Source organism: Anabas testudineus, chromosome 5 (genome assembly GCF_900324465.2).
Source record: "Anabas testudineus chromosome 5, fAnaTes1.2, whole genome shotgun sequence".
Lineage (NCBI taxonomy): Eukaryota > Metazoa > Chordata > Actinopteri > Anabantiformes > Anabantidae > Anabas > Anabas testudineus.
The window spans coordinates 5,371,639-5,384,194 of record NC_046614.1 but is presented as its reverse complement, the minus strand read 5'-3'; the positions used below and the strand labels follow the sequence as shown (position 1 = coordinate 5,384,194).

General features: G+C 39.0%; 1 protein-coding gene across 1 annotated transcript; it reads right to left on the bottom strand.

Annotated features, from left to right (window-relative positions):
• Nucleotides 1-568: 568 nt before the first annotated feature.
• On the bottom strand, nt 569-4,881 carry LOC113153363 (myoD family inhibitor domain-containing protein 2-like). Its single transcript, XM_026346954.1, has 3 exons — nt 4,785-4,881; nt 2,046-2,267; nt 569-816 (listed from the first exon to the last, which is right to left on the bottom strand). The coding sequence occupies exons 1-3, from the start codon at nt 4,879-4,881 to the stop codon at nt 569-571; spliced, it is 567 nt and encodes a 188-aa protein (XP_026202739.1).
• Between the last annotated feature and the right edge of the window lie 7,675 nt (nt 4,882-12,556).

Here is a 12,556-nt window from a genome sequence, read left to right as displayed (position 1 = left end):
GCCAAAAAGAAATTATAGATTATTTGATAAATAACAGTTATAATGACCCTAGCCAACATTATAGCCACATGTTTCCAACAATCGCATTCAAATTCTATACCTAAAACATGTGGAACATCACTGGAAAGCCATTAGACCTTTTTCATAGCAAACATGTAATATGGCATACTGTAAGTAGCAGGAAACACCTAGGTATAAATATTAATAATGTCTGCATTCTGTTTAGTTTTGGACATGCTGGCTCACTGGCTACTTGGACATGAATGAATGAGCTATAATTAATGTTACTGGTTCCATATGTGCTTTTGGTGCTATGGCAAGTTAATGTCGGCAATGAAAAGGGTCTAGAGTCTCCACAAGTACATTTGTGAGACATATAAACACAAATTCACATGCTTACACAGATGGATCTGCATCTTGTTATTTTGATCAGAAACATTTTATGTTACACTTTGAATTTTCTTTGCATTGATGTGTGTTCAGTAATTTGAATCTACTTCACACTGGGCAGTCTGATTTTTGGTCATCCAACCAGTCCATAGTAATGGTGATTACTATGGATTTCCTATTAGTGGTAGCATAATTCAGAAACCTCCATAGCCAGCTCCAGGCAGTCATTTGCATCATGACAGGAAGTGAACAGACCACAGTCCAAGTCAGTCCAGAATTCATTGTCACTGCTGGGTGTTGACTCCACTGTTGGGATGACTTGTTTGTAGTTGGGGCAGCAGTGATTGGTGCAGGAGTCGGGTAGCATGAGCATCATATCGTAGAACTGGCAAAAGAGACAGTTCAGGACGATTCCTGCACATTCAACTGCGGGAGGCACACACAGACAGCAATATGGTATTTCACTGTATTTTTTTTTTGTGTCAAATAATAGTCTGTATAAAAGCCTGCATCCCTTTCACACTTTTATTCTGACCTCTTTGAAATATTGCATGATGAATTGTGTTTAAACCATATCTTGGGACATAAATCATTTGTGTTGCTATAAGAGCTGCAGGTCTTCACTTATATCTTATAACATTTTAAAAGCCTCCTTTCCTTCCTTTGCACATGCATAATTTAGGGAATCATACCTCACTCCCTCACAGAGAGACAGGCAAGAAAGCTGTTTGGAGACATAATCAATTACTAGAAGTCTCTCTTGTGTACTTTGCCAGGAGCATTTCCAACTTGCATTGTGGTTACAGTGAAACAATGCTATGCGTCTTCCCAACAACCTGTGCCAAATGGTGCTCCCATGGGTGCTATGAAGCGTGAGATCATCAAATGACACTGACCATGAACAGACAGTTACTCACCAAACAGTATAGGAAGGACTTTATGACTTGTGATGCAAAGGTTTTAGTGAAGGTATTTCTCCTTCCCAATGCAGCACAAGCCTCTGGTACTGAGATTCTTTATGAGTAGCTGTGATGATCTTTTGTGTTGATTTTTCTTTTAGAGACAAACTGCTGATTATTTGAATGTAGCAGGCTGCTTTAGAGCCAATTTTTATAATATTCTTTACTACGAATTCTATTATTATTCTTATAATGTCTCACAAACAATGTAGTAAGAGTATTTTATAAAATTTTCTATTTTCATTTCAATTAATTAAATGAAGGGTATCAGAATGTAAACAGCCTGTGGTGTAATCACTTATAATGGTGCATTTACAGTAACACCTCTACTTTGGTGGCCATTTTCGTGCATTAGTCTTTCTTATTTTTGCTGCTGTTTCAGTTTTTAAATTATTCACACATTTTCATAATTGATTACATGAACTGTATTTAAGCATTTTTCACAGCATGGCGAGAAATGAAGCTTGCTATTTGTCAAATTTGTTATTCCCTCTATGGCATTATTAGTGTGAATATTAATCATTGTTTATTTCATCTGTAGTAAAGCTGTGTTTGGATGTTGGAAGTTCAATTCATACCAGTGTTATTGAGCAGTCACATACAAGATTTTGTTTTTCCCTTACAGAAGAGTTTGGCAGATTTGTGTGCAAAGAGACGACTGATCAGTCCTGACTGGTGATGAGGTGCTTCACTAACCTCCTGTGTTGCTCTGCTGGGAAGACGACAGAGAGCCTTCGGTGGAAGACTCAGTGGAGGAAGATCTCCTCAGGTACATTTTCAAAGAGAACAGAGGGGAAGAGGATCGGTCACACTTTCTGGGCTGCTGAGCATCTGTGTCTGCATTGGTCTCCTCAGGCTTAGATTCAGTTGTTGTACTGGGTCTCCTGGCATTGACTTGACTCTCAGTTTGGATCCTTTCTGTTCAAGAGACAATATTTTAAAAGAGACACATCAGTTAGCAACTGGAACATTTTGATTATAACATACACCAGTATTTAAAAATACAACCCCAATGTTAACATACATACACTACAGGCACTGGTTCAACTTGCCTTATTATCAGATATTTTAAAATCAAAATGCGACATGGAAAAATACAATATAATAATTCCAACTCGTTTTTCCTTGGTTGCACTGGGCAGAGACTGTTTTTCTGTATAATATGACGGGATATGGCTGTATTATACATAACAGCATTATGTAGCATTTAAAACACACCAACTTTTGTGCCTAAACCCAATCAAGCTATTATGTTTGCCTAGTTGTAATCCAACATTTTAAACTGTTCAGGACGAATGTGCCAGCCACAATTTTGCCGCCATTGTAACATCCAGCTCCAGGCATTTTGGTGTCTGCTGTTGTGGGTGCACTCTTTCAACAAAAAGACAAACAATAAGGAAGGCAGAGACAGAGCATTTATGCTGTAGTCCCACTGGAAAATGTGAACAAAACCCTTATCCCAGCCTTTAAAATAACATTGAAATTGAGAAACAATATCAAATAGTATCATTTAATTGCATCAGGGTGGTTAGCTTAGCACAAAAAAACAGATGTATCACCCAGCTCATTTCAAACTTAAGTATAAGTATGTTTCCTGACTACTTCTTCAAAGTTACCCACCATATCACATGCCTATCTGATATAGGTAAAGTGCCAGTTTTGTACTACTATATATACATTGCCTGTTCACACACACATATTTTGTTGGACCGCCTTTAGCTTTGTGGGATCTTTCGATAAGTTTTTGTGCAATGTCACAACACATATATTTTGTTTTTTACATTTTGTATCTTGTTTTGATGATGGGAATGATGATGCCAAAAATTTGACCCTTCTGAAATAGATCCACATCTTTTCCACGACCACAGCATGTGTCTTCTGACATGTTTGCTTAAGAAACGAAAAGCTACTCACTGCATCAGTTAGGGTTGTTGCGAGCTGCAACGTAATGATCCATGCAGTAATTATCTAGTGGGAGGCTCTTACCTATTTGCTTAGTTAAATCCAGGTGGTGACTTTTGTTTTGGACCCGCAGTGTATGTTGTTTACCTTATCAGCCAGCCTAGATTCTGATTACCTCACCAGCTGCTGCTGATGGTGACTCACCAGCACATGTAGAACAGAAAGTTTTGATTGACATAGATTTGATAATCTGTTGTCTGCTGGGGTTGACAAACAGCGTTTTTTTTTTCACAGAGAAACGGATCGGCAGAGCTTCGTGATGTGGCAAGTGGAATCTCCTAGCCAAAGTCAGCTGCGTTTTTTCCATTGCTCCTGAAAAGACTGATAAGTGACCGGACTGACCTCATGAAAAATGACATTTCCAGAAAATCCGAGTCTGGGGATGAGGCTGTGAAATTTCTCGAGCGCAGAAGTAGATCTGTTTGTTAACATCTGATTTAAATAGATATTAATGAATTATTTGCGCAAGCTGCAGACTGTTTACTTTTCCACCACCTTTTTGAAATGAATTATTCACCATCCCATTCTCTGTTTTATTTAACATTTAATGCCTAATGATTTATTCACACTCTGGACACATTTTTGAAAGTCCAATAAACTGCATTTGTCTTACCTAAATGGTTGAAAGAGTGATACAAATGGACGTTGCTCAGGGCTGTATTGGCCATTTTCGAAGATTTCACTGGCTGTTTTTTAATACATATGAAATAACAAAGTTCAGCATAGTCTCTCATGTTATCACCTTTTGTCAGCTGGATGTTTCCTGTTATCTCTAATTGGAATGGTTTGTGTTTTATCAGTCATGTTTCAGTGATTGAGTGAGAAGCAAAGAAGGCAGGAATTGGTATTAGACATACAACAAGTTGAAACAACTTCAAAATCAGTGCAGTCTGTGTGTATGTTTGAGCTGAGAAGCAGCATGATGCTCCCGGGTTATCTAATGAATTAAGAAAGAAGTGCAGCTGGTCCATGCCCATGACCATTAGCTGATAGAGAAATAAGGCCTGCAGGCATACTATGCATTTTTCAGGTTTTGTTCCAGTGTTTCGCTGAGCGTTTCCCTACACTCACTCATTAGAGTTCATCTGAGCAGTGGATCTGAAGATAATTTCACTTCATGTTTCAAATCAAAATGCAAACTGGAATTTGCTGCAAATCAGAACTATCGAACAGACAACTAAACAGTTTAAAAAAAACAACTATGTAAGCAAGTGACTGACAAAATCAATTAGTTTCACTGCTGCAAAATATGATTTGTTGGGGAAATTGCTCTGCAAAATTTTTACGAGTGATATATTCGACACTAATAGTATGATGTACTATCTAGGTAGACTCATGAAATCACTTCAGTACCAGGAACAGGAAGAATGACATTGACAACTGAACATTATCATAACAGAGATTTACAAGAACACAATGACTCAATACTGGTGCTCGGATGTTTTTCCACAGACCTGAGTAATGTTAACTTACCTCCTCTCACCCACGCAGCGCTCTCTTCAGCGGTGTTTACTCTCTCTTTGTCTTTCACATCGGCTCTCAGAGTAATTTCATCTGCCATCTGGTCCATTGCATCACAAATAAAAAATGCACTTAGTATGACAAACCTGATTACCTCAAGACAAAAATATGAGGCCGCGCACAACTGAGGCCAACGTGAGTTAATGTCTAACACAGCTTGGTGTCTTTGTGCACTTGTCAGCTCTCAGGATTAGGTTCTCACGCAGTCGGCTGCAACACAGTCTTGTGGTCCTGGCTGTGGAGGCAGCTGTTTACTTCAGCAGCGCAGAGAGCATCCAGGAGAGATTATCCTTTGCATTGCACAGGGTCCATTTGGCCTGCTGCCTACTGTACTGTAAGCCTCTTCAATGTTCCAGTGACGTTAGCAAAAATACTGGAGATCCACTCCTATCAAAATATCACTGGGACAAAGTCAGCAACATTTTATTAGTTTGACTTATTTCGCTCTATGAAGTGCTAACGATGCCAAAGGCAAAAGCAGAGCATCAGATAATTTGAAGGAAATACCACTTCTTTAAAACTTTAAGTCCCTTTACAAATGCATTATTAAGCAATCACGACAGACTATAAGAGAATTTGTAATGTAATAATAATTATAATTATTATTGTATTAGGAAAGATAACACAGCACATTTGAACACACCTACTGTATTCCCACACACACACACACACACACACACACATACACACAAGGGCGAGTGTCTGTTGAACATATGTATGAGGCAGTGAGTGCCAGTTTGTTTATTGGGGCGAAACATGGATGGCGAGCTGCATTCAGATATCTGCGAACACAAGCCAGCCAATTTACTCTAATTAGGCTCAACACTAGAGTTGCATTTTAATAGACGCCCCGCTGTGTTTGCATAGGTTTAGAGAACAAGAGCCATGCTAATTGAAAAATTAGATGTGAGAGTATTTGTCTACTGAGCTCCCACTATGCTGCACACAGTGTAAATACAACTCCTGAAGAAAACTTCCACTGAGAGCCTCTGCGTTTTTTCTCCCTCCTCTTCCTACTTCATTGTTTCTCTGTGTTGTGACAATGATACATTGTGAGAACGAGAAGACAAATGAAGTTCCGGTTCTTGTGTGATCATGTGACAACACCGTATTCCTACTCCTTGGCCTCGTTGTTGTCTTGATTCTTTCTCAGCGACGGCCCGGCTTTTGTTTCACTGATCAACATCAATCACAGCCTCACAAAGGTTCATGCAGGTTACAGTGTTTAATTTGGCTGCCATGGAAATGTGCTCTCTATGAAATGAGCTACGCGGCCCTGTGTCTGCAGAAGAGTCACCGTGGCTGACATTCCACACCATTAGAGCTTTCCCTAATGCACAGCGAAGTGACAGCCTGAGATCAAGTTCAGGTACAAATTACGCTATGCTCCTGACAGCTTTCTGACCCCCTTTGCTGCACTTACAGTCCACTCCATTATTTACAGTTGTAAACAACCACTCATACACATCAACCGCGGCTTCACATCTGAGCCTCAGTCTTACTGTGTTTTTGTGTTAGTTGAGGCTCAGGGTTGAACTCCTCCTGACCTCTCCATCTTTTTTTTGCCTTTGCTAAGTTTTTGGGATGTTTTGACACAACAAGAGTTAGCCAATGGTAATATGGTTATAATCAAAGTGGGGCAGTGCTCGGTCAACATAGTCTAAATAACTCTTTGAATTAGTCATATTTCTGTTGGTGTTTTGATACTGCTCACATGCACCAAAGTTCAGAATGTGAACCAGAGCAGAGGATAGAACTAGTAATTTGGGAGTGGGCAGGGTCAGAAACATATGTATCAGAGTTTGTATTACAAGAATTTATAAATTCACGCACTTGAAAAATAATGCAGGCAACATCAAAAACTCTGCTTATTGTTTAGAGTAAAGTATGTCAAATATTTTATCATTAACTAAAACCCTAAATGGCTTAATCTTGCAAGTCCAAAGAACCTAGAGTAGATGCAGAACATCCTGCATGTGTCCTCAGAAAAATTGCTTAATTCTAACATTTTAGCATGAAAAGAGTTGTTGCATCTTTTAAAGTATATGTTATAAGTACAAGGTAACAGTTTGATGCGTAAAACAAAAATTTTCACAATTAGTTTTTTGATTGTAGTACTTACTTTTTAAAATTTATAATTAAATTCATCATGTGAAATTATTTTATCCTGCTGACGTTGGAATATTTAACAAATACAGTTTATGCCACTTTTATTGATGCATTTTCATAATTTTCCTTTTGTATCCTCTACAGATTGAAAAGTCCGATATTTGTGATGAGTGATATAGGCTGTATGAAAAGTAGTATAAAAGTATTATATCTCACAGGTATTCCATACATTATGCCATCAGCTAACTGCTTAAATGCAGCACCAAGGTATAATTAAATCATGTTAAAGTCATGCAGAAAGTATGTTTCCTCTTATTCTGCCTCATTTTGTCCAAATCACCTTGGAAGGGCAACTGAACACTTACACCATGCATGTGTGTGGCCCTGGCAGGTGTTTCATTGAGCTGAACTGAGTAACTGTGATTTTTTTTTTCTGGTTTTAGTAAAATGTCTTAGTTTGGTGAACATGCTGCCGGTGCAGAGGTCCCCTTTGCCCCTTAATTAGTTCCACAGAGAATAAGTGTCATAGTCGGCTCTGGTGATGAGAGCAGAGTCCCATGTCACCTTGAGGCCAGCAAAGACAAAGGGAAAGCGACACTTGATGTCATATTCATTCGCTCCTGTTTGAAGTGGTTAACCCTGGTGGACTGGGTTTACTTTTATAGGCAGATGTCACTATCATTATCATTACATGAGGAGACTGTGGATGCTTTGTTAAAATTATTATTACATGATAATATTCATACTTAATGCTGCTGTTATTTTATTTGATGTTGGATTTTCTTAAATCAATACTGGGGAAAAATTGTATATACATGGTCAAAAAGTGAAATGTGTTATTGGGTGTCGTTGTAGTGTTGGAACAGTCTAGTTTATCGATATGGTTATGGTGAAGAATTCTCACTTCTTCTTTATTCCATCCACTTTAAACAATGTACAATGTCCAATGACAGATGAATGAGTCTACCACCAACTGAATAGTTTACCTTGACTTGTCGGTAAAGATTCTCAGTCGTCCAGCTGAAGCTATCTGGAAGTAGCTTCTTCAGTCTAAAGATAGTTGGTTAGAGCCCACACATTTATGCTCCAGGTTTGGTTTCACTCCACCTCTTAGCCTGAATAGCCTCATTAGAAACAATGGAAGGGGAGGATGTGAAGGATGTAATAGTCAAACCTCTGCCAACCCCTCTTATCTTATCTTATTTACCTTTACTGGTCCATGCAAACCTCAGGTCACTGTGGCCAAACAACACAATCTTTGTCTCACCTGACCATAAAACGTTCCTCTGCACTTTTTGAAGTTAAATTAAAGGTGTCAGTTTTGGAGTGGAGGCTATTTTTCATATGGACTTTTAATCCATTTCTAAAACTGTTCCACGAAGGCACTGCCATGAACGTTGTGGTGGTGTGTGGGTTGTTCCTGGGAGTCTGAATCAATGTCCTCTCAGCTGAGGGGGACATTTCATCTCACTTTTATTTACATACAATATTGTTTGGACTCTTGGATTCTGCAATTGTTTAGAAATGGCCCCCGTAGACGCAGCTGTCTATGTAAATCTTCTCCCCTTTCTTAGATCTGCATTGAGCTCTTTGAACTTCCCCATTGTACTGTGGGTCGGTTAACTGAATGAATGCTGTCAAACAATCCCTTTTTATGTTTGCACAAAGAAGCTACCAGCTGAAGTCAATTATGATAACTAACAGGAAGTTAAGAGGCCTTGAACCTGACAGTCGAAAAAGAACCATATATTAATAAATAAAAAACTACATGAACTGAAACCTGTTCACCAGATTCTTGGAGTTGTCTTTTAACCGTTGTGCCTCAGCGAAAACAGTTTGAAGAAATCAATTAAAACTTGATATTGCCATGACAGACATGTCTGTGATGAGTATGTAAACGTCCGACCGCAACTGTATAACGAGAACAGGCTGTTAGCAGGCATATTGAATAGATCAGAAAGTAAAGATCTATCGTCAAGAAAATGTGTCGCTTTCCAAAAATATGTTAAACTAACCCAAGTCAGCTGTCTTTTGTTAAACTAATTTCTTAAAGTAGTCTTGTAAACATTTGTCGTGTTTCAACTTACTGTTAAACTTCAGTGGAAAAGATGTGGGAGCGCTTGCCTCCGAAAGCTATTTCCTCACAAGATTAGGTGATAATCCTGAAAAATCACGGCTGAGAAACTTGAGAAATGATGAAATATGAAATCAAACAATCCCTTTGTGACCGACTGCTCTACTATTACAAAGAAACATGTGGAGATATCTTTAAGAGGATACTTTTCTGGAATTATTCATGGTCTTCATTAAGTACCACGGAGTTTACGGTGGAGCAGTTTGTTCTGATCCACTTAAAGTGCTCTACCTTAAATCAGAGCTCACCTCGTGTGCTCTGGGGAGTGTTTCTGCTCAACCCATTAAGAGCAAAATCATTCATTTTCAAGATAATTTTGTTCTAATTGAACATGTCTGTAATATTTAATTTTTTCAACATCTTTAAGGACACCTGCCTACCTTTATGACAATCAAGCAATAGGGGAGGGGGGGGGGACTCCTGCTGCTTGTCACAGAGGGAAGAAATCATAGTTTCCAAATTAAGATTGCAGATAAATGACCTTACAAAGCAAAGGAAATCAAAGAAGTATGGGAATGGGGTAAATTGGATTCTTTGGCGTCTAACAGTATATGACTTAAACCAACTGGGGATTCTCTCCACAGTGGAGGAAGTGAGAGTTTCCTAAGGCAACAGTCCCACCTGGGACCTTCCTGATGATCCATGGGTGTTCGTAAAAAGCCTTGAAGTTATTCAACCCACTAAAAGGCTAAATAGATTTTTTTTTCTATTAACATTTAGGCTGTGGTGCTCTGATTTCAGAGCTTCTATATTGGTTTCAGGCAGTTTATTTCATTTTACTCAGTCAATATTCTGTATTTAATTTGCATATGGTAAGGTTCGTTAACGTCTGAGGTCTTATTGTGTCCCACTGGATATCAATAAGGATCAAACAATGACAAACCACATGCATGCTTGAGCACATCCTTTGTTACAGACTTTTTTTTACTTTTTATTTGTGATTGCTTACGATTTGTTCCTTAGAATTTATGTTGTAAAGAAGTGTAAATGATTTGCTCATGGAAAATAGTCTAATGAGAGCAAATATATGAATAAATATTAAAAATTAAAGTGGTGGATAATAAAAAGATAGACAGAAACAAAAATATTTAAAGAGGCTAACATAGATGTCTCTCTAGATTCATATGACTGCAAGTGATTACTTTGATATGATATGTAACAATTTGATACCTTAGATTTCCACTGTAACAATAAATTAATTGCAGTTACTTTTTAAAGTTTCTGCAGTTCGAAGAAACAGCTACACTAACCAATGTTAATAAGTTAAAAGCATTAGTGGCACAAGAAAGGTACATACAACATCAATAAAGATAATTTAAACTAAAATTGCATAGAATTTTCCATTTGAGCAGCATTCATACAAATTGAAGAATCTTTGCATTTTTACAGAGGTGTCATGAGAAAAAACTATTATTATGGAGCAATTTGCTCTTTCAGATAATCAATGTTGGCACTGACTCAAGCCCTGCTCCACGGGCTAAATGCTTGAATTGATCATTGACGCTTTCTCACCAATAAGCAGTTTAAAATGACTAATTGGGTGGGGCCAAGCGTAGCCCGGGATTTTGCTATTAGTGTAATGATGATATGACATCAGACGTTTTCTGTAAAGCATTGTCTTGTTGTTATTGGGCAAGACAGATTATGATTGGGTTTAGTCGGTGCACATTATGAGATGCTCCTTAAGTAGTGTTCATAAAGCAAAGCTCCTTGCTGTGTCAGAGTGATAATAAGGGTAGTGATTCATATATACTTTAGGAGTCAAGGGGAGCCCCGTGTTAGACCTGTCTTTTCTTTTATTTGTCCTTGGTGTTGGGGATCAGGGATCTCGTGCTTCCTTTGTCCCCGCATACATCAGAGTTTTGTCTGGCAAGTCATTGATATGCCCACTCTGTTTTTACACATTGTCATTTTATCTTTCTCATTACTGTCATTACTGCATATGAGATACATCTCATTACACAAGGGTAATTGGGACAAACTAAAAACCATCCCCCCCCCCCCCCCCCCCCCCCCCCCCCCCCCCCCCCCCCCCCCCCCCCCCCCCCCCCCCCCCCCCCCTCCCCACACTCCCCTTTTTAAGTTGGATATCTTTCAAATGCTCAGAGCAGATAACTGCTGTGTTAGGTCCACAACAGCTGTTAATATTTCATGATAATGTAGCTTTATTCCCTCTGATATCTTTTGGACTTTGTGTTTCTCGTGACGGCGCCTTAAAATAGAAACATTAAAGTCAGTTTATCAGTCTATACATCCAAACTTTTCTGTAAAATGTCACACACCTACACTGTACTAGTCATATACTGTACATGGACACTTGCTGGACTGAGCAGACACACACACACGCGCTGCGAACACCCGTGTGTGCCATTATATCGAGCTGGTTTCAACTTTTGATGTAATTTTATTTTTAGCCAGTTCTCTTTCATGGAGCCCATGAAGTCTTTTCCATCTACAACTTAGTTCCTTAACCAAATATTGACTTTGGGATCTGATTATTAAGCAATTTCCACAAAACTTCAAATTACTATCTGAACAATTATTTTAAAGATGTTACAAGACCCAGTAGACCCCCAAGGTCTTGAAACCGATTATGCAAAAAGATAATTGCTATGAAGATTTAAAAAGAATGAAATTGGTTTGACAAACCTATAAGTTGTTAACTACTGCTCAGTGCAAAAGAATACATTTGCTGACAAGGCCACAAAGAATCAGAGCAGAGGAGGCTTTTCCCGTGTGCTCAGGTGGGGGGAGGTATCGCTCTCTTTATTATCACAGCTAATGGCGTTCCAGATCTGTCCTCTATACAGGATGAAATGAACTATTAATTAATAATTCTTCTGATAGATAAATTGTGCCATGTTCAGCAGATGTGCACTTCTTAGAGATGAGAAGAGCCACAGATGGAGGCTATTGACCAACAGTGGCCCCATTCGGTGTCTGCCTTTATAGATGTGTGAGCTTTATCTCGGCTTGACACCTTGTTATGCTCCCTGTCCTCTGTCCCCCGTCCCCCTGTCCTGCTTTAACTGTCCACGTACCGTCATCAGGCGCCTGTGTTTTCCTGATTTACTGTGTGCAAAGCCAATGTTGCATAATTTGTGTTTTAAGAAATGATATTAATCCTTCTTTACATTGTGGAAAAGGGTTATTTTTCTTTTACCTCCCAGGTTAAACGTACACTGCCTGAAAAGTGACACATTGTCAAAGTACTTTTGAGCAAATGCTCACCAGTTGTATAATTTTCCCATAAGCTTAAAGCATTTAAGTGTAGAAAGGAGGAATTATATGGCTATGAATGGCTTCCTTAATAGTGATATCACTTCCGAGAACAAAAGAAGGGGGCTCTTGGAGGAGCCGGGGAGTGCGGACGTTTGCTCGATTGGCCATTTCTGTGGCCTCCATTAAGGTCGCGCACTCGCCACTGTGCCCGAAGCGCATGAGTGACAACACGGCCAAGATGAATGGAGCACTTTCCCAC

Bases quoted from the DNA above. Each gene is read 5' to 3' on its own strand.
- LOC113153363 (XM_026346954.1), bottom strand. From the start codon at position 4,881: ATGGACCAGATGGCAGATGAAATTACTCTGAGAGCCGATGTGAAAGAC. The intron at 2,268-4,784 runs GTAAGTTAACAT...TCTCTTGAACAG, and splicing joins CGCTGCGTGGGTGAGAGGAG to AAAGGATCCAAACTGAGAGT. The intron at 817-2,045 runs GTTAGTGAAGCA...TGCCTCCCGCAG, and splicing joins CCAGCAGAGCAACACAGGAG to TTGAATGTGCAGGAATCGTC.